Source organism: Acomys russatus, chromosome 15 (genome assembly GCF_903995435.1).
Source record: "Acomys russatus chromosome 15, mAcoRus1.1, whole genome shotgun sequence".
Lineage (NCBI taxonomy): Eukaryota > Metazoa > Chordata > Mammalia > Rodentia > Muridae > Acomys > Acomys russatus.
Window position 1 is genome coordinate 34,546,364 of NC_067151.1, and position 23,228 is coordinate 34,569,591.

Here is a 23,228-nt window from a genome sequence, read left to right on the forward strand (position 1 = left end):
ACCTTCCTGCATTCCTGTGGTCTAAAATCTTACTTATCAATTGTAATTCTTTCAGATGCTCCTCAGGAACCACTGTGGTCTCTTCTAGAGTCCTTACCCTTGAAGTCTTTAGTCTTTGAAGATAGAAACTTGAAAGCCACTAAAATAAAAACCCAAAGTTAAAACAAACGAGTAAAATCCCCAGTGAAACTGCAGCTCTTCCTGAGGAGCCCGCACAGCTCCTTTTGGGTCTTACTTCCTTTTGATTTCCTCCCTTTTCCTTAATCCTGACTTTCCTTTATATTGGTTGGCCCTATAATTCTCTTTTGCATGGAGGCTTACTATTACTGTCTTTTCTACAAGAAAAAGAAATCTCTTCCACCGCTAAATCAAATTTTCTCTCTTGTAGAGATCCAAGTTCCATAAAATCTGCCATATAGGTATTTCATGCTGAAGCAGTTTCTTCTAAGTTTCTACTTTACTCCAGTATTTTAACACATTTCTTATTGGCACATGTTGTTTATTTAATAAGTTTCATTTTTCTTATAGAATACTAATATGAATACACCCAGGTCTTTCTCATCTCAGTCTCCCTTTCTGGCCTTGGTGAGTGCTAAGTGCTGGTAGCCCTTGTCCTGATCCAACAGCAAATCCCGTTGTACTGTGTAGCTTTACTTTCCTGCAGACTTAGTACCTATCTGAGATAATGGTCTATGAAGAAAAAATACACTTTTAAGTGATAGTTTCAAAGAGTTCTTTCTGTGATTCCATGGCTCTGTTGCTTCTGCCTGGGAGCATGTGGCAGAACCATCTGCTTATTTCACAGTGGACGGGAAGCAGAGAGAACCAGAGGAAGAGCCTAGTGTCACACAGCCCATCTAAAGGCAGGCTCCCACTCACTTAAAACATCCCATTAAGACCCTCTTCTTAAAGTCTCCACTGCCTTCTAACAGTGCCAAGCTAGTGACCAAACCTTTAACACGGATCTTTGGGATATTCTAGATCCAAACTATAGCCCAGGCTACTCTCTAACCTAATAAAATGCTGTTCCATATCAGCTCTGCGCAAGTGTGACTGACAATAGGGCCTGTCTTGCCTCACTTTGAAAATGTAAAAAGAATATCTAGATTGTAGGACCATGGTGAACATTGGAGATAATACAGATGTCTAGCAAATAGAGGCTCCTTTTGTTTTTACCATTTTGTTCTGGAACTTAGTTATCTATGTCCTATTATTAGCTTCCCAATGTCTTATGCATGAGTTCTTCATTCATGGTCATCTTGAGAACACAATCACTTCTTTTTTCTTATAAGGTATATTTATTAGTGTTGCTATTACCAATTGGTTCAGACTGAAAAAGAAACTATTGATTCGTTTCCAGGATTTCTTTTGCAACCTGTCATATTGATGACTTGTGTGCTACCTTCTGATGCACTGCCTAATTATATAACAGGCTTATTTGCTTGTTTCCTTGAAACTCTTTGTTAGATGTCCCCTACATAATACAGTTGCATTTAATTTGTTGATTAGGTATGAAGTATTCAGGATATTCACTGCAGTTTGAACTAAAGCTCTGAGCAGTCCCTTAAGAGGAAAATTGGTAATATAGCTCAGTAGGTTTTTTGTGCATTTTTTAGTTTTGATGTCTGCTTGGATTTAGGTTTTTATTCACTATGTGTGCTTTTTATTCATGGATCTTCTCATTCTTTGCTTCCATCTGACACCATATGTTTGAGGTTGTATTTTATGAATGTAAAACCATGCACATGATTACCAAATGATTTAGGTTTTATTTCTGTCTCATGTGTTCTTAAAAATACCAGCTGCTGCATAGTTGAAAATGTAATTTAATTTGACTGACACTTGAGATTTATGGTTTCTAAACATGGCTATATTTTCCTTGTTTGTTTTCATAAGCATTTTGGTTCATATGTTAATGTGTCTCTTGATTTCACTTTCCTTCTTCATTTCAAAAATCAGTAAAACAGTAAGAAAACATTGGGGGAAGAGTGTTACATTTCTGAATTTTTATTTATTTATTTATTTGAGTTTGAATATAAGCTCACAGAATTATTTCCCATTTTAGTTGTTTTACAGTTTTTTTGTTTTAGGAGCATTTATTTTGTTAGCAGAAACAGCTTTTGATAGTAATATAATTTTGCATTTCATTTGTGGAAATATTTGCAGCCAGATATATGAAATAAGTATTTCCCTTCAATTGCTTAATAAAGCCTTAAAAACTTAGTGGCTACTTTATTTATGCATACAATTAGCATGCTGTTGTTAATCTATTCCTTCATGTCTATGTGTTGGTAACTTGAGAGTGAGGGTTTGGAGCGATGGCTCAGCAAGTATGCCGCTTGCTGTGTAGCCTGGCAACCTGAGTTCAAGGCCACGATCCATGTAAAGGTGGAAGAGAACTACTCCTCTGACCCATTGTGCAGCTATGTTTATATACACCCCTAACCCTGCCGTGAACAACAGCAACAGCGAGTAGATTTCAAACAGAATTTTGGAATGAGAAAGCCTTTTAAGAAACTGATGATGTGGGCCGGGCGTGGTGGCGCACGCCTTTAACCCCAGCACTCGGGAGGCAGAGGCAGGCGGATCGCTGTGAGTTCGAGGCCAGCCTGGTCTACAAAGTGAGTCCAGGACAGCCAAGGCTACACAGAGAAACCCTGTCTCGAAAAAAAAAAAAAAAAAAAAAAAAAGGAACAGATGATGTAAGCAGGCTGTCTGGATGAGACTTGATAGGCTGTGACCATACGGTGGGGATGAGGTCTCCTTCTGTCACAGGCCTAGGGGAGGGGAATAGGGTGAAAAAAGGAGGGAGGGAGGAATGAGAAGATATAAGTGAGGGGATAACAATTGAGATGTAATATGAATAAATTATTTAAATAAAAAATTTAATAAGAAACTGATGATACTTTGGCTCTTCTTACCAGAAAACTTCATAGGTAGATAGTTTCTAAAGATGTAAAGAGCCCTTGGTAGCCTGTTTTGTAATTGGGATGGTACATATTTGCATAAGCTTAACATGTGGCATGGTTTAAGATTAACATGTGTATATATATACATATTTTTGTTTTGTTTTGTTTTTCGAGACAAGGTTTCTCTGTGTAGCCTTGTCTGTCCTAAATTCACTTTGTAGACCAGGCTGGCCTCGAACTCACAGAGATCTGCCTGCTTTTGCCTCCCTGAGTGCTGGGATTATAGGCCTATACCACCGTGCCCGGCAAGATTAGTAAAATATTGATACTTGAGTAAATAGCCTTATGAAAGTGCTCTTAGCAGGGAACGGCTGGTGTGGGCGGAGAGGGTGTGTGGAAAAGGACATGAGGCAGACGCACTCCATATAGAGCCCGCAAGAGACAGTGGGACGAAGCAAGGCAGCACCTAGCCTCTTTGCTGTCTAGGAAGACTTGAGGCCTCTGTAAGGACAACAGTGCTTCCGGTCATCTTTGATCTCTATTGTGCACGCATATACTGTCTTATTTGCTCTTTGTTGTGGTCTCCATGGTGGCTTTGTGAGCCCTAACATGCTATATCTTTGCTCTCAGAGAAGTAAAGTTAGTTTTACAAAATTTAAATCTTTTTATATTAGCATAAAATGGCTTTTGAAGAAAATAAAATAATAAACTTATGTTCTTAATTATTGCCCTTTTCTTTGTTTAAGTACAGAATACTATGCCATGTTAACTGTAGATTTCTTGTCATTATGCCTAATGTGAAAGTAGTTAAAGTTCTTCGTGTTCAGGAGCCTATGCCAATGAGCTGTTTCTTTTAAGTTCTTCAGAAAACCTTTCTGCCCAATTTTCCACTTATATGAACTTCTGATCTAAACAAATGCCTTATCTTTTTTCCTTAACTCTTTCAGTGACATTTAATTAGTGACTGTTCTACTCTGTGTCAGGCTATTTTATAGATGATGGGGCCATAAATATGGGCAAAATATTCCTCTTGACACTCCCAGAGATTCATTTAAAAAATAAGATGATAAAATTATCTGGACTTATTTATATTTGCATTGGTGGTATTTTAGCAAAGTCACAGGTAACATAGAAAAGAATTTGCTGTGCAAAGGTGATTTGCCATGAACAGATAGCCTCGTTCTCTTTAGCTATTTATCAGATTCAGAGAATGAATAATTAGACATTACTTTTATTCCTGAATCCCAGGCTTTCGTTGACTCTTTGGAACTTGGTAAAGCTTTTATTTCTATTAAAAATTGAGTAGTTTTCAGTATTTGTAGTGCTGCTAACTAAAATAAAACTAATATTAGACCTAAAAATTCTTTTAAGAAATTAGCTTGTTTATAGAAAGCATCAGTTATAAAGTGATATATTTCAAGAACTTCTTGTCATATTAAATATTTAATATATGCAAATATTTACAGTTTTAAAATATAATTTATGTTTAAAATTGAATGTTTAAAAATATTCAAAAAATTGAAAGCGTATATAAAGATATACTTGCCATGCATGATTTTTTACATAATACTATAGTTGGACACTTCAAATCTTTCATGTTGGAAACTTGTCACACAACTAGCTGCACCCTCATGGTCATCAGTTACTATTTTAGAGTATTTAAAAAGTCTAAGTAGCTCTCTCAAATTAGAGGAAGTAACTTCTGGCTGGGGGCTATTTCTCATTTTTTTTGAAAGAAATTTTATGTAACATTGTTAAACAAATTGATGTAAGTTGCATATATATTATATATACTACACACACACACACACACACACACACACACACACACACACACACATTCATTCTTCTCCTGTACATTGCATTTGGCCACAGTTTTCCTTCCCTCCACTCCTCATGTGGGTTTTTTCTTTCAGTTTCTTTATATATGGATTACATTGGCTGATTTGTATATATTCTGTCCCAACATCTCTGAGACGAAGCCTGTTTGGTCATGGTGGCTGTTCTTTTTGATGTGTTCCTGGATTACATTTGCAAGTATTTTGTTGAGTATTTTTGCATCCATTTTCATGAGGAAAATTGGCCTGCATTTCTTTTATGTTAGATCTTTATGCAGTTTGGGTATCAGGGTGACTGTGGCCCCCTAAAATGAATTTGGCATTGTTTCTTCTGTTTCCATTTGTAGAATAATTTGAGGAATATTGGCATTAGCTCTTCTTTGAAAATCTGGTAGATTCTGAGCTAAAACTGTTTTGCCCTGGGCTTCCCTACTCCCACCCCTTTGGGGTTATAGGTCTATTTAAGTTGTTTATCTGATTTTGATTTAATTTTGGTAAATCGTATCTATCCAGATTTCCTTTAGATATTTCAATATTGTTAAGTACAGGTTTTTAAAGTATGACCTGATAATTCTTTGGTATTCCTTGGTGTCTGTTGTTATGTCCCTCTTTTCATTTCTGATCTTTAAATTTTAGATACTGTCTTTCTGCCTTTTAGTTACTTTGGCTAAGATCTTGTCTGTCTTGCTGATTTTCTTAAAGAACTGTTTCTATTTTATTGATTCTTTGCATTCTCTTTGTTTCTATTTTATTGATTTCAGCCTTCTGTTTGATTATTTCCTGCCATCCACTCCTCTTGGATGTGCTTGCTTCTTTTTGTTCTAGAGCTTTCAAATTTGCTGTGTGTTTGCTAGAATGAGATCTCTCCAATTTCTTTATGAAGGCACTTAGTGCTATGAACTTTGTCTTAGTGCTGCTTTCATTGTGTCCCATAAGTTTGGGCATGTTATACACTCATTTTCATTGAATTTAAGGACTTCTTTAATTTCTTTCCTTATTTCTGCCTTGATCCATTGAGTCACTGAGTAGAGAGTTGTTCAGTGTCTGTGAGTTTGTAGGCTTTTCGTTGTTTCTGTCCTTATTGAATTCCAGCTTTAATCCATGGTGGCATGACAGTATACAGGGTCTGATAGTATACAGTTTTCTTGCATCTGTTGAGACTTGCTTTGTGACCAAGTATATAGTCAGTTTTGAAGAATGTTCCATGAGGTGCTGAGAAGAAGTATATTCTTTTGTGTTTGGGTGAAATGTTCTGTTATTCTGGGTGAATATCTGTTATTCCCATTTGGTTCATGACATCTGTTAGCTCCATTATTTTTCTGTTTAGGTTTTGTCTGGATGACCTATGCATTGGTGAGAGTGGAGTATTGAAGACTTCCTTTATCAAATGTGAGAGGATCAATGTATATTAATAGTGTTTATTTCACAAACATGGATACCCTTGCATTTGGGGCAAAGATGTTAAACCTTGAAAGATCATCTTGGTGGATTTTTCATTTGATGAGTATGAAGGATCCTTCCCTGTCTCTTGATTAATTTTGGATTGAAGCCTATTTTATTAGATATTAGAATGGCTACAGTAGTTTGCTTCTTAGGTTCATTTGCTTGGGGAATATTTTTCTATCCTTTTCTGATGTAATGCCTATCTTTGATGTTGAGGTATGTTTCTTCTATGTAGCAGAAGGATGAATCTTTTTTCTTTTTTTTTTGCATCCATTTTTTAGCCTGTATTTTTTCATTTGGGAATCGACTCCAGTGATATTGAAAGATATTGGTGACCCATGATTGTTAGTTCCTGTTGTTGTTGTTGGTGTTGTGTGTGTGTGCGTACATGCACACATGTGTTTCTTTTGATTTTGCTGGTGTGAGATTATTTATTTCCTATGTTTTCATGGGTATAGTTAACCTCCTTGGGTTGGAGTTTACATTTTAGTACCTTCTGTGGCTATGTAGATAGTTACTGTAAATTTGACTTTATCATAGAATATTTTATTTTCTCCATCTATGGTGATTGAAAAATTTGCTGGGTATAATAGTCTGGGCTAGCACCTGTGGTCTCTCAGAGTCTGTGGGACATCTGTCCAGGCCCTTCTGGCTTCTGAGAAGTCAGGTTTAGTTCTAATAGGTCTACCTTTATATGTTACTTGTTTTTTTTTTTTTTTTTTCCCCCTCACAGCTTTTAATATTTTTTCTTTGTTTTTTATGTCTAGAGTTTTGATTCTTTTGCAGCAAGGAGACTTTCTTTTCTGGCCCAATCTATTTGGTGTCTGTAAACTTCCTGTACCTTTATAGGCATGTCCTTCTTCAGCTTAGGAAAAATCTTCTTCTATGATTTAGTAGAAAATATTTTCTGGGCTTTTGGGCTAAGAATCTTTCCCTTTGTCTATTCTTATTTGGTCTTTTCATAATGTTTCAGATTTCCTGGATGTTTTGTGTCAAGAATTTTGTTAGATTTGATATTGTCCTTGACTGGCATGTCTGTTTCTTCTATCATATTTTTCATGCCTGAGATTTTCTCTTCCATCTCTCGTATTCTGTTTGTGATACTTATATCTGTAGTTTTTTTCTTTCTTCTTTTTTTTTTTTTATCTGTAGTTTCTGTTAGCTTACCTAGAGTTTCCATTTCCAGAATTCCTTCAGTTTGTGTTTTCTTTATTCTATTTCAATTTTCAGGTCTTGAATAGTTTTATTCATTTCCTTCAACTTTTTTTTTGTTTTTTTCTTGGATTTCCTTAAGAGATTAAATAATTTTCTCCATTTGTTGGTTTAACATTTCCTGGATTTCTTTAAGGAATTTGTCATTTCCTCTTTAAGGACTTCTGTGGTCTTCATAAAGTTGGCTTTAAGGGTGTTTTTTTTTTTTTTTTTTTTTTTTTTTCCTTTCTTTTTTGTGTTCATCTGTACTGGAATATTCAGAGCTTGCTGTAGTAGGAAAGTTGGACTTTTGTGTTGACATATTGCCCTGACTATTTTTTATTGCGTTCTTACACTGGCATCTAGGCATCTGGGTTTGGGGCAATTATAGGTCTAGGTGTTGATTTCTGAATTTGTCTTTATTGGATGGCTGGGTGCCCCCCAAACCCCCCACCTTGGTTTCTGTTTCTTCTCTAGTCTTTTGGCTTGTCTGACCTGTGGTTGAATAGGGGGTCATCACATAAGTCGGAGGCTGGACCAAGAGAAGGGGTTGGAATTTTGGAAGCCACCAGTTGAGGTAGGGGGTCTTCCACAGGAGTTGTGAGCCAGGAGATGGTGTTGAAGAAGGAAGGACCAATTTGCAGTGGGCGGGCAGACACTGAGAATGTGGTGATAATTCATGGGTAAGCAACCTGCCTGGGGTTCTGCCAGCCAGTGTGAACTTTGCTTGGGCAGGGGGCTTCCACTGGAGGTGTGGACTAGGATATGGTGATGAGGGGAGGGTGGTTGGAGGAAGGCTGGATGGGCATTTGGTAGGCCACTGGCAGGGGGGCTAACCTGGGTTCCTGGCTGCCAGTGTGGCCTCTGGTAGACCAGGGTATTTCCACTAGAGTTGTGAGCTGGAATCCTGATTTGCTTTCATATGCCACATTTCTATATATGATGCATGGTTTTAAACACTTCAAAATATTATTTTTATATATGAGAATATTTCAGAAACTGAGGATTGAAAAAGAAAGTAGAGATGCATAGATAGATGTCTTAGAAAATTACTCCCTGCCCCCTAACTGTGAAGATTGATGTCAAGCACCCATGTAAATTAAATACTGGGTAGGTATAGCAGCCTTTTTGTAATCCTACCACTGGGGAATGGGAGACAGAAAATCTCCAGGGCAAGCTGGCTGCCTATACTAGTTAGATCTGTGAGTTCTGGGTTTAAAGTAAAACCTTGCTTCAGTAAATAAAATAGTGATCAGAGAAGACAACTGATGTCAGCCTCCAGTCTCCACACAGATACTCACACACAGATACACCTGTGCATATATGTGTGAACATGCATGCAAGTATCCCTCCTCACATACAGGGAAAGTAGTTTGCCTGAGCTTATACCACTAGTAAGTATTGAGTTAGATTTGAACGCTTGGGGCCTAGGGATTACTCAGCCTGATCATGGCAGGTTTCTGTTTTGGAAATAGACTCTTTATTGCTTTGAGTCCTCTTAACACTGTGCCACATCCCTGGCCTTTATTTGTCTTGAGTTCTTTTAATGCCCTGAATGAGAAGAGAAGGTATCCAAAGAACTCCTGTACTCTCCTATAGACATCTACACCTTTCAAAAACATCCGTGCTTTGTTTCTACAGATGCACATGATATGCTTCTAGGCAAGTAGGGTAGACTTGTGACATCTTCCTCATAATATGATTTTTCTCATCTGCAGGTTTTAAATGCACAGAGAGCAGGATACAAAGCAGCCATAGTTCACAATGTAGACTCTGATGACCTTATTAGCATGGGATCCAACGACAGTAAGTACAGGTATCACTTCTCTTGTCTCCTGATTGACAGATCATTTCAAATGAAAGTTAACAAAAGTTCTTCTTTCATTTTCTGTTTATACAATAACATTTCTTCTTTATCAGATAATTCTTAGCTTGGGATAATTTGATTTCCAATTGAGGCAGAATTGACTTGTCCTTTTTTTTGAACGGTTAAGGTGTTTTTGTTTTGTTTTTTGTTTGTTTTTTGCTTATGTGTTTATTTATTTGTAGATATTTTCTTTAAAAAAAAGAAGTCAAAAGCCATAAGTAGCCATTTAATTACTTGTTAGACATGCCATGGAATACCTGTAAGATGGATTAATGAGCAAAGGCATTGTCAGGACTGATCTAAGCTCAGTCTCCTTAAACCACATAGTAGAAGAAAGAGAGTCCATGCTTGAAAGTTGTCCTCTGTCCACCACATGCATTCCATGGGACAGACGGACAGACAGACAGACAGACAGACAGACAGACAGACAGACAGACACACACACACACACACACAAAATAAATAAAAATGTAATGAAAATTACAGAATGTTGTAGAATCATTTTTATAATTTATATAGGTATATATAACATTAAATTTTAAGATGTATAGGTAAAGTACCTGCTGTATTCTGCTGAAATTTCAAAGCCATATATCTTATACATTATTTTGTATGTTTTGCATGTGCATGCATGGGTGTATATTTTATTTTATTATCATATAAATATGGTGTTTTGCTGCATGTGTCTATGTGCACCGTGTATGTGCAGTTACCACAGAAGCTAGAAGAGGGCATCGGACACCCTGGATTTGGGATGTAGACAGTTGTGAGCTGCCCTGTGGGTACTAGGAATAGATGAGTCCCGTGGAAGAGCAGGCAAGTGATCTTGATGCTGAGACGCTCTACTGCCCTTTCACCTTATTTTTTGAGGTTTTCCACGGATCCGAATGTACTGATTAGCTAGATTGCTGCCGGCAAGACCTGGTGATCCCTCCTATCTGTCTCCCACTTCAGGAATTACAGTGATGAGCTGGGTTTTTATATAGGTGCTAGATACCCAAGCTCAATGGATGGATGCTTTCTTTCTTTCTCTCTTCCTTCCTTCCTCCTACTCTCCCCTGCCTCCCTCCCTCGCTCCCTCTCCTTCCTTTCCTCCTTTTTCCCCTTTCTTTCTCCTTCTTTTCCTCCTCCTTCTTTTTTGTTTTTGTTTTTGAGACAAGGTTTCTCTATGTGTTCCTGGCTGTCCTGGAACTCAATGCATAGACCAAGCTTCCCTAGAACTCACAGAAATCTGCCTGCCTCTGCCTCCCAAGTATTGGGATTAAAGGCGTGCGCCACTATGCCTTGCCTCCCACATGCTTTTTTATATCAGTTGGCCTTTTATATTACATGGATATACCCATAATTTTTATTTGAAATAAGAATATTTTCTTATTACAAATCTTAGTTCACAAGGAGAAATGAGCCAACTTTAATAAGCTAATTAGCTTTTTTCTTTTCTTTTAAAAAAGTTTTGTTTTGTTTTTTCTCTGTGTAGTCTTGGCTGTCCTGGACTCACTTTGTAGATCAGATTGGTCTCAAACTCACAGAGCCACCTGCCTCTGCCCCCCTGAGTGCTGGGAGTAAAGGTTTGCGCCACCACACCCTGCTTAACTACCTGCTTAACTACCACCACAACCTGCTTAACATTTTTCAATGGTTTTATTTGTTTTTGTTTTGAGATAAGGTACTATGTAGTACAGTGAACTCACAGAAAGCTGTACTAGACTGTCTCCACCTTCAGGGTGCCATGATTGAAGGTGTGTCCCACCATGCCCAGCTACTCATTGTTTTTTGTTTTTTGTTTTTTGTTTTTTTTTTTAAAGCTGTTTCCTTCACTCCATAACTCTGGGCTATCATGTATTTTTTTAATTAAATTTTTTTGAGAACTTCATTCGTGAGCTCTATATTTACACCATTTCTGTCCCTTCCTCTCTTCTCTCCAACATCTTTTGTGTCCCTCCCTCTGTCTCAAATTCATGATTTTCTCTCCTCTTAAGTGTTATTGTTTTAAACACACAAATTGTAGAGTTCGTTTTGTGATGTTTGTATGGACATGTGTTTAGGGCTGACCACTTGGCACTGGATAACCTATCAGGGGCTCGCCCTGGAGAAAATTTATTTTCTCTCTCTCAGAAGCCATTGCTTGCCTATAGCTCTTCATGTAGAGCTGGAGCCTTGTGAAATTTTTCCCATCAATGTTGACATGTGGACTGTGGTTGTTGTCATTGTGCTGTCTTGCTTGGGCAACCATATTGTTGAGATTTCGTGGGTACAGCTCTCCTGTCTTGTCTAGAAGATACTGTCTTGCAGCCGACATCCTTGTCCTGTCTTTTAGAATCCTTCTGCTCCTCCTTACTCAATTTTCATGAACCTTAGGAATGGAGGTTGTGTTGTAGATGTATCAGTTGAGGTGGGACACTCCACTGTCACTTATGCTTTATACTTTGCCCAGTTGTCGATCTCTATGTAGCTTCTATCTGCAGCAAAATGAAGCTTCTTTGATGATGGGGGAGAGCTGCACTTATCTGTCGGGTATAAGCCTAAGTATTTAGAATGTAGTTAGAAATTAAGCTGTTCTAGGAAACTGGCAGCAGAGTGCATGACCTCACCAGCCATGGGTGGTTGGCTAGGTTTGCAGCACCATGCATGAATTCCATGCTATTGAGCAGACTTCAAGTCCAATTAGACAGCTGGTGGTTATCCCCAGAGGAGTGTGCCACTGTTGTACCATTGAGGGTGTCTTCCTGGACAGTAGTTGTTGTGACTCCTACACTTTATAGCTGCAGAGGACTATTGATTGCTTCTCTCCTTCCCTCCCGGCAGCTTACATAGTATCTTTTGATACTATCTTTAAGCGCTGTGAGGCAACTAAGGCCAATGGAAATAGCCTGTATTGTTTCAGGGAGTCTCTTGGATCATCCTGAGTACCATCTTGAAAGGGAGAGTTCCCAAACCTGCCAGTGGGGTTTTTGTTAGCTAGACTATGGCGTGGGGACAACATTGTCACTGTGTGTGGTATAACTCGATTAAAAATTTACATGTTATGTGTATGTGCTTCTACGTCTATGTGTGCATGTACACTTATATTGTATATATATATTTTTGAGTAAGCTTGTGTTTCCCTATGGCGTTTTGAAACATCCTTTTTTTTTTTTTCTTCGAGACAGGGTTTCTCTGTGTAGCCTTGGCCATCCTGGACTCACTTTGTAGACCAGGCTGGCCTCGAACTCACAGCGATCTGTCTGCCTCTGCCTCCCGAGCGCTAGGATTAAAGGCGTGCGCCACCACGCCCAGCACTTGAAACATCCTTAATGTTATTTGCCTCTCCTTCCTTTCTCTCTGTAGTCTCTTCCCTTCCCCTCTCCAGTTAAAGTCTTCCCCAACTTTTCTCATTTTCCCCATTTGGTATCTAGACTAAATTAATAAAATCTCTAATTGTTACTGGTTATTGGCCACATTCATGCTTATAAGATTTTCGTTTTTAATTACAAACCAGTCTCTTGCTATTGAACCTCCGTGATTTGCATATGCAGAGTAAAACAGAGGGTTTTCTTGGAACAAAAGGTGAACATGAAGGTGCAGACTGAGACAGTACATTGGAATGTATTTGGTCCTCCACGCAGCCTCATCCTCAATAAATAGCAGATATTTTATTTCTTAATAGATCAATCTTATAATCTAAGGAAAGTACTTTGCTATTGTCTGTTCTTTAGCTCTAATATGATGAGCAAAATTATATTTAAAATCTAATGTGTTCCTTTATTTATATTAAATGATCTCAGCCTAGCCAGGGCTGTGATGATTATGGAGTGTGCGAAGCATCCTATAAGAAGTCCTAGCATTCAGCGCGGCCTGACATCCATGGCACAGGCAGCACCAGACTTCTGAGTTGAGCGGGGGGGTTATGCATCAAATAAGATGGTGCTGTGTTCTCATGAAACTTAGGACATGTATACATTAAACATCCATCATGATCATTTATTAGTTCTCTATGGTAAAACGGTTTAAGCCTTTTCTTTTGTTTTGAAATACATAGTGTACCCTTGTGGCTAGCACATCAGAACTGCTTTTGAGAAGTGTCTACTTGGATCTGTTGCCCATTTTAGAGTCAGGGTGTTTAGATTTTTTTTGAGAGTGAGATTTTTGATTTCCTTATATTGTCAGACCTTTAGTTTGCAAATATTTTCTGCCATTGTATAAGCTGTCTCTCCAAGTCTATTGGTTATTTCTTTTGTTGTGCAAAAGGAACTGCAAATTTGACTGTTTCCTTTCCCCCTTTACAATACCCTCTTTTAATTTTTTTAAAAATCTCAGTTGATAAATCTTAACTCAGTTACATTTGTTATCTGTATACATTACTGGCAAAATAAAAGAAGGCATCCTTTGGCTAGGATTCTAACTCACTCTCAAGCTTCTTATCCAAATAAGGTCTATGCTGTATTTTTCTTGATATCATAACCCAGTAGATGTTATTTCTAATAATTTTAACTCAATAGCTTCAAGTCAAGTCTCTCCACTTTATCATAGTCTTTTATGAAAGAATAACATCTCTTATACAGGGAATATAATTCTAAGCTTTGTCAAAATATAATTTAGTGTTTGTACCATGTAAGCCCAAACAATCTGAGTTCAAACCTGTACGGAATGCCAGCTGTGGTAATGTATACCTATAATCCCAGCTCTCCTACAGTGAAATGGGAGGCAAAGACAGAGGATCACCCAGGAGCCAGCTAGCCTGGAGTACACAGCCCTGCAGAAACAACAAGAAAGACCCTTCTTTTTCTTTTTCTTTTTCTTTTTCTTTTTCTTTTTCTTATTCTTTTTCTTCTTCTTCTCCTTCTTCTTCCTCCTCCTCCTCTTCTTTTCTCTCTCTCTCCTTCTCTTTTCTTTTCTTCTTCTTCTTCTTCTTCTTCTTCTTCTTCTTTCTCTCTCTCTCTTTCTTTCTCTCTCTCTCTCTCTCTCTCTCTCTCTCTCTCTCTCTCTCTGGAATCCTGAAGAAGCAGGCTCTAATGCCAATGAGGAAACAGACTTGTGGGGCTGGAGAGACGGCTCAGAGGTTAAAAGCACTGTCTGCTCTTCTAAAAGTCCTGAGTTCAATTCCCAGAAACCACAAGGTGGCTCACAAACATCTGTACTGTGACCTGATGCTTGCAGGTGTACATGCAGATGGAGCACTCATGTACATAATAATAAATAATCTTTAAAACAAAACAACCCCCCCCCCAAAAACCAGACTTGCTAATGAAAGTGAGAACAAGCAGAGAAAGAGAGTAAACTTCCTTCTTCCAAACAGCAACAAAAAAATAAATTTTTCTAGATAAGCTCACATAGTAAAGCTGCTTTTTAATTAGTAACATTAAAAAGATTGTGGTAATTTTGCTATCATATTTATTATATTTTAACATTATAAAACTTAATATATAAATATAATGTTATTATATTTTTATTATTTAAAACAATTTTAAAATTTAAATATATTTGGTCCATATTTCTCCTCCCACAAGTCCTTGCAGATCTCCCACCCTTACCTACTCACCCAACCTTAAGTTCTTTTTCAAAAGATAAGCAAGCCCCCAATACAATAGCATACTCCCCCAATACCACCAAACTGAAACCAAATAAAAGCAGACAAAAAAATCTGTGGAGTCCAATTATATGTTGCTCTGAATATGAGGCCTGTCCTGGAGTCATAGATATACTCAGAGAAAACTGATTTTTCTCCCAACAGGTACAAGTTGTTAGCCTATCCCTAGCAGTTAGGTTCTCATTTATTTATTTATTCACTTTAAAATTATAAAAAATAAAATAAAACACAAACTATCACATTGAAGTTGGACAAGCCAAGCCAACAGAAGGAAGAGAGCCCAAGAGAAGCTATGAATCCCATAAAAAAGAAAAGAAAAACCCAAACAAACACTAATTGGAAGCTGTAATTGTTGTGGGGTATTCACCAGAGACAACTGCTTGGACATGGGCTTAAGCCAATACAAAGTCTTTATTATTTATTGTTTGAGATCCTCCTGTAGTCCTGAGCCCTTTTCAGGGTGAGCTTTTAAGCACAAATATCATGCCCTGGATTGACATACTTCAGTTAACAAGGACAATTAGCCAGAAGCAGAACTACAAAAGTCAAAGAGCAAGGTTAGTACATTTAGAGACTTTGCTTTGGATTAGGTCTGTTTTAGTTTGACAGGTGGTGTGGTCTGCATGCTGAGTTTACAGCTGGAATGGACCTTCCACCATGGAGTCAGTAGTGCTGATGTTATGGGGCCTACTAAGGCCTGGGTTCCTGTTACAATAACAGAGGACCTAGCGCAGGCTCATGCTGGCTTTATGTATGCTGGTTCAATCTCTGAGATTTCATCTGAGCTATTCTCATGTTTATTTTGAGGCCCTGTTTTCTTGGTGTCCTCCATTCCCCTCTGGCTCTTACACTCTTCCCACCTACTCATGTGGTGTCCTGCCCACAAGACGTGTTTGGGCAATGGTGCCATAAAACTTATGGAAATAAACAACCAAGCACTGATCTGACTTAAGGCATACATGAGAGATGGAACCCATACCTGACACTGCTTGGGTGACCGAGAACGCGAGACTAGATAGCCCGAGGACCTAAGGTAAAACCAAATACTACTAGTCTGAAAACAAGAAAAAATAAAGTGACTCCTAATGATATTCTGCTATACTCACATCGTCAGAGAAGCTTCTTCCTGCAGCATGTGGGAACAAATACAGAGATCCACAGCAAGACACTATGCAGAGAGTGCGAGACCTTGAAAAAACTCAGCCCTAAATGAGCTGTCTCCATCACATGCCTTGACTTAGACGATTGTTGTTATTTGTGTTTCTGATGATTTTATTTCCATACCGAATAATGGGTAATATTACAAAAATTATTTTTTTGGTGGCATTTTATTTTCATTTTAAATATGGAGGTCAGAGACACCATTTAGAAGCTAGCTCTGCTCTGACCTCTAGCTCCTTGCCTCATACCAGTTAATCTTTGTCACCATTTCCCTCTTGCGAGCCAGAGTCATGGTATTGTCCATTAGGCTTCTTACATTGGTGGCTTGTTTCTGTCCTAGAAACAAGTAGGTAAAGTAAATTGTCCCCTTTACTTAGGAATTAAGTTATGTGTGGGAAGGAAAGCTAAAACTTTTCCCCCGTCTTTGTTCTTTGATAGTTAGTTTTAACTACAGAAGAGTAAGGCAAATGGAAATATTTAAGATAAAAATTATGTCTCTACCTTGGAAGACTGTTGAAAGAACTAAGAAGTGATTGTGTATATGACGAACCTCACCTTTGTAATATCATGTGGTGTTTCTGAACACATTTATGGTAAGTGTAAATGTACAGTCAGAAAGATCAGCCGGTAGGCATTGGAATCTGGATGCAGTTGTTTCCTATTGCATTTGCTGCTGTTAGAGAGAACCTTAAATATTGACTTTTTACAAATAAACTTATTGTTTTTTTACACAGTTGATACATTAAAGAAAATTGACATTCCGTCTGTCTTTATTGGTGAATCATCAGCTAATTCCCTGAAAGATGAATTCACATATGAAAAAGGGTAAGTAATGAATAAAAAAAAAAAATCATGTAACTTCAGATTGGTCCTTATTTTAGAGTAGAATTATATAATTTTAGTTATGTTGCTATCATTTATTTATTTAGAGACAAAGTCTCACTATGTTGCCCCAGGTGGCCTAGAAAACATTGTTTTATTATATACTAATAAGTTATTGTATTGTAAAAATGTTTTATTTTATTTGAATTTTATATTAAATATAAATTTGGTGCTATAGAGAGTTGCTAATGTTAGTATAGTATTGGTAAAAAGACTAATTTTCCATTTTATAGTTTCTTTATTGTTTGCAATTATTGGTAACTCTTCTATTATGTTACATTTGCTACAGAGCATTTATTTGCAAAAATGAAAGCTTATTTATATGGTATGTTAAACTGTGATTGATAAAATTATGTTCTGGTTAACAATAATTTTTTCATTATACACATGAGCAATTTCACCTTTCCTTTCTAAATTTTCTATTTAAGTTGCTTTCTGCTGTCTAAATGCATTGGCAATACCTTTAACAACATGCTAACCAGTAGAGATACTTGGTATCTTTGCCTTAGTCATTAGTAAGCTAATTTGTTTCAAAATAGGATTCTGGCTTTTAATCAGATAAAGAAAGCATCAGTTTTACTTTATACATTTAATTTTTTAATGCTACTTTCTAGTCATTTTACCATTGTTAAGAATAATAGCATATTGAGGGACTGGAGAGATGGCTCAGACCCTAAGAGGTATACAGCTCTTGTTGAAGATCTGAGTTCAATTCCCAGCATGCACATCAGTATCCAGTAGTTGAGCTGATCACAGGTCCCGGGTTGTTTCCTTGATAGAAGGCTCTGCTGTATGGGTTCTAAAGGTTTGGTAATTGGTTGGCTGATGGTCAGAAGGAGACAAGCAAGGTTATGTGTGTCAACATGGGAGATGAGAAATTAACAAGCTGTTGTTTTGATATGTAGGCTTTGATGTTTGGTTTGAAATTAGCCTGAAAACACACACACACACACACACACACACACACACACACACACACACACACACGATAAATCTTATTTTCTCCATTACACATTTTCTACTTCAAAGACCAAACATTACCTGCAAGACTCATGGAGTTTACGTTATTTAGGCATGGTCATAGAAGGCAAACAACTGTTTAAATACCTCTTCCCTCGACAAAAGTTGAGATTAGTCTGGGGTGAGTCTATAAGCTCAGCTGTGGCAGATCTGAAACTAGAAAGGAAGCAGTTCTCAACCATATGTAATTGCTGTCACAGCTGTACCGTTAGCAGCTTGGTAAAGAAAGAGCAGTGTCTTTATTATGTATTGAATCTGTATCTTAGTTAGGTTTGTGTTGCTGTGATAAAACACCGTGATCAAAAGCAGTCTGCAGAAGTGGTCTATTTTGCTTACACTTGCAGGGAACAGTCCTACACTGAAAGAAGTCATGGCAGCAACCTGGGGGCATGACTGAGGCAGGGCCAGGAAGGATTACTGTTCACTGCCTCACTCCTAATGGCTTACTTAGCTGACGGGTGGCCCCACCCACAATGGGCTAAACCCTCCCACATTAATCACTAGTTAAGGAAATGCCCCACAGGCTTGCCTATGGGCCAATCTTTTTTTAATTGATTTTCAAAAAATTATTATAATTTATTCACGTTACATCCCGATTGTTATCGCCGCTTCTTATCTTACCATTCCAGCCTCCCTCCATATTCCGCCCCCATTCCCCTCCCTCAGGCCTCAACAGGGGCTCCCTCTTCCCTCACTGTTTGGCACAATCCTTCAGGTCTCATCAGGATAGCCTGTCCTCAAGGCTGCATGGCCAAGGGACAGTGATCAAATTGTGGACACTAGAGTGCATGTCAGAGGTTCAGTGGCAGTGCCTCCACCCCTCCCACGCGGAGAACAAGAAGTCTAGTTTCCCTGAATGCATTGCCCTTGGTTGGTGCATCAGTTTCTGCAGGCCCCCTTGTGGCCGGATCTGCCAGCCTTGATGGTCTCCCTGTGGAGTTCCAGAGCCTTCCATTCTCCCCTCCTGCTGCCCCCTGCCCCAACTCTTCCATATAACTCTTAGCTCTCAGCCCAGAGTCCAGCTTCGAGCCCCAATATCTGTCCCAATCCCCCGCCCCAGGTGGAATCTCTCAGAGGACGTCTATGTTGGGTTAATATCCACCTATAAATGAGTATATACCATGCCTGTCTTTCTGGGTCTGGGTTACCTCACTCAGGATGATCTTTTGTAGTTCCATCTTAGTCATCAGGGAAATGCAAATCAAAATGACTCTGAGATTCCATCTTACACCTATCAGAATAGCTAAGATCAAAAAGTCAAGTGACAGCACATGCTGACAAGGATGTGGAGAAAGGGGAACACTCCTCTATTGCTGGTGGGAGTACAAACTTGTACAACCACTTTGGAAATAAATATGGGGCTTTCTCAGAAAATTGAAAATAGTACTTCCTCAAAATCCAGCTATACCACTCCTAAGCATATACCTGAAAGATGTTCCATCATACTGCAAGGACATTTGTTCAACAATGTTCATAGCAGCTTTATTTGTAATGACCAGAATCTAGAAACAACCTAGATGTTCCTCAACTGAAGAATCGATAAAGAACTGTGGTACATTTACACAATGGAATACTGTTCAGCTATTAAAAACAAGGAAATCTTGAAATTCACAAGCAAATGGATGGGACTAGAAAAAATAATCCTATGGGCCAATCTTCTAGAGATATTTTCTCAGTTGTGGCTCTCTCTTCTCAGGTAGCTCTAACTTGTATGAAGTTGACAATAAACCAGCCAGGACAACCTGAAAATCAGTTTTAGAGTAGTTAGATTTCTAAGAATATGTCTTGACCATAGCTAAAATGATTTGAAATGTGGCAGGAAAGGATGAATAGGACATGTAGAATTTTAGATTAAGAATCCAGACCACCGAATCAGTGCATCTGGGAATGTCTGTAATGAATTCCAGCCTTGTACTTAAAAACAGCATTGTTATTCTAAAGTGTTGGTTTCTACCTAATTAGAAGTTCTTGGTTTGCTTTTATAGCTTGTTTCTTCTTGCCTATCATGTTATTTCTAAGCAATTCAACACCTTAAATCACAGGACAGTTTTTGTTTTGTCATATGTGGAAAAATGTGTCTACATAAGTCATAGGCATGAAAAAAAGAAAAACCAGAATAAATGAAGTATAAGCTTCCTACTTATGGATGTTAAAAAGCTATAATTGATTAAAGTTAGTTATAGAGCAATTTAGCTATTGGACCTCAGCACTGTGAATTTATAGCATGTCAGTGGGGTTGTGGTAATGAATGTCTCACACAAGTGGTACCATTGTTGTAGTGCAGAAGTTTGTGCCTAGAACTGGAGAATTATTTTTCTGAGATGGTCTTTTGCTAGAAGAGATGATCAAATATGTTGGCCCAAGCCTGCTGCTGCTTTCTTCTTCTTCTTCTTCTTCTTCTTCTTCTTCTTCTTCTTCTTCTTCTTCTTCTTCTTCTTCTTCTTCTTTTTCTTCTTCTCCTCTTCCTCTTCCCCTTCCCCCTTCTCCTCCTCCCCTCTTCCTCCTCCCCATCCTCCCCCTCCTCCCCATCCTCCCCCTTCTCCTCCCCCTCTTCGTCCTCTCTCTCTGTCTGTCTCCCTCACCAATGCTATTATCAATAGGGATTTTATACAAAGCTACAAAAAATTCTGCTGAAAGTGACACTTGTATTCTAGCAATCCTAGCAAGTTTTGGAGGGTATTTTTAATGTTTGGAAGAAATCTCTGTTATTGTTTATATTTGTTGTAGTTTAGTTCAATTCCTTAGATGCAGATTTGACAAGTTATAGCAGTAAAAATAGCTTGGGAGTAAAAATACTCACTTTTTTCTAAGTACTGTGAAATCCTAAAGATTTGTTAGTGGGAAAAGAAGCAACTTGTTCATATTTTCTTTTATACTAAGGGTTACTGGTTTACCTTGAACTGAGTATGTGGTATTATCACCTCACAGGGAAAATCCCTTAGCAGTGAAAGGCAGGGTAACATGGCCAACACTATTCTGGTGTAGTGCCTCAGAGAACACCTACATTACTGAGTGTTGTTTACCTCTCCTTAGACTAAGGGAGTTGTAAAGCAGTGCTTTCATATCATGTAAAGTGTGGCCATTCGTGAAACACAGACAGTGAACTGAAGTCTGATCTGGAGGAGGGGGTGCTCTCTGTGTAGCAGCGCTGGCTGTCCTGGACTCACTTTGTAGACCAGGCTGGCGTTGAATCATGAGATCTGCCTGTCTCTGCCAACCGAGTGATGAGATTAAAGGCTTATGCACTGCCATGCCCGGTCTGATCATTGTCATTATCTGATAGGATTCTGCTTGTTTTATAAAAATGATGTCACAGTAACCAGCAATATGGTTATATCAAAGAATAATATGTGGTATTATCTGATTCTCATTCCCAATATATATATATATATATTTCTGTGACATGTTCAGCCAAACAGTGAAAAGCATGGAAATGTAGAAGAAATTTCTCTTTGGGATTCCTTAATGAGAATTTTTCCATCCCACATCTGATAGATAAATGCCGGGACACAGGCCCTGTGTCTATTGTGCCAGGTACAGTGGGTGAAGTACATAGGAGGACGGGGTATGATTTGTGCCGGTAAGTACTCTAGAGCAGTGGCTCTCAACTTTTGAGTCATAAACCCTTTGGGATTGCATATTGGATATTTACAGCATGATTCATAACAGAAGCAAAGTCAAAGTTATGAAATAATTTTATAGTTGAAATCACCACAACAAGAGGAATTGTATTAAAGAACCACTGCTCTAGAGTAGCTGTTTAAAAAAAAAAAAGTATTTATTTTTATTTTCTATTTGTGAGTGTTTCCCTACATATGTGTGTGTACACTGTGTGCATGCCTAGTGCCTGTGGAGGCCAGAAGACGGCATTGGATCACTGTAGCTGGAGTTAGAGGTGGCTGTGAGTCACCCAATACAGATGCTAGAAAGTGAACCCTGTTCCTCTGTAAGGGCAGTAAGTGGTCATAAGCACTGAGCTGTCCTCTCGTTAGCTCTAGATTCTGTTTTTATGTTGGTGGCAATGATGAATGAGGTAGAGGTTTTTATTACATGCTACTGGAGGTGAAAATGTTTTTGTTTGTTTTAAGGTTTATTTATTATTTCAGTTTCTCTGTGTGTTTTACTGTTACGAATCATAATGTGACTATCTGTATCTCTTGGTAGACTTGAGCCACCCCTGTGCAGGACTATTCAACTCCCAAAGGAGCTAGGGGTCATGACCCACAGGTTGAGAACCACTGCCTTAAACTATGTAAATCATAGCTCAGAAAATGATATATGCAGAGTAGATTTGAAATGGCCATGTTGTTAATTTTTTTGTTTTTAAAATAATATAACTTGATAATCGTTACTAATTATTATTTTTATTTTTTTAGGGGCCATGTTATCTTAGTTCCAGAACTGAGTCTTCCTTTGGAGTACTATCTGATCCCCTTCCTCATCATCGTGGGTATCTGCCTCATCCTGATAGTAATTTTTATGGTAGGTCAGTTGACTTCTCATAATTATAAAAGTTCTAAGGGTAGATCTAAAAGTCACTGAGAAACTAAGTAAGAGTATGTATTGTTTATGTCTTTTTATGTAAAGTTCTAGAAAGGGCAAATATAGCATAAAAGAAAAGGAAAGGACAGCAATTGTGAATGGCCACGTGGGATGAGTAAAGTATTGCTGGAAGGGTAGGAGGGAACTTTCCCAGGTGAGACCCACATTCTGTATCTAGATAGAAAATTGGGCGACACAAATGCATAGCATTTGTCTGAATCTATTAGATTGTATATACACATATACACACATATTGTGTAAACATACACACACACAGTTTTTGGGGGACATATACTGATATCTATAGCTTGGCTTGAAATGTATTGTAGAACACTACCAAGGCTCACAGGTTAGAGCACTTGTTCTTGCAGAAGACCTGAGTTCAGTTCCCACCACTCACATGGTGGTTCACAACCATCTGTAACCACAGCTCCAGGGGATGTGATGTCCTCTTCAGACCTTTGTGGGCAACAGGCACACATATGGTGCACATACATACATATACACACACAGACAAAACACTCATACACATAAAAAATAAAATAAAATAAACTATGGAGAAAAAGGAAGATGTATTGATTGACATATACAGTGGATAGACATATAATAAAATGTCATTTGTAGAGTCTAGTTAGTGGTGTATTAGTATTATCAGCAAACTGTTCAAGTTTACCTCCAAGTAAATTTGAGAAAATTCATATTAAAATGTAAATAAACATATTATGAGGGCTTAAGGTAAAGGGATGATACATTGTTTCTCTAAGACATTATAACCAGAGTATGGTTGCAGGATTCTAGAGGGTCTGTGA

The 23,228-nt window shown here is 38.1% G+C and overlaps 1 protein-coding gene across 1 annotated transcript in view; it reads left to right on the top strand.

The window, feature by feature from the left end:
- Positions 1-23,228, top strand: part of Rnf13 (ring finger protein 13) — a 97,626-nt gene that overhangs the window by 48,598 nt on the left and 25,800 nt on the right. The window contains exons 5-7 of the mRNA XM_051157189.1: positions 9,100-9,187; positions 16,710-16,800; positions 22,254-22,359. Coding sequence (XP_051013146.1) covers positions 9,100-9,187; positions 16,710-16,800; positions 22,254-22,359 — 285 coding nt within the window. The remainder of the gene's footprint in view (positions 1-9,099; positions 9,188-16,709; positions 16,801-22,253; positions 22,360-23,228) is intronic.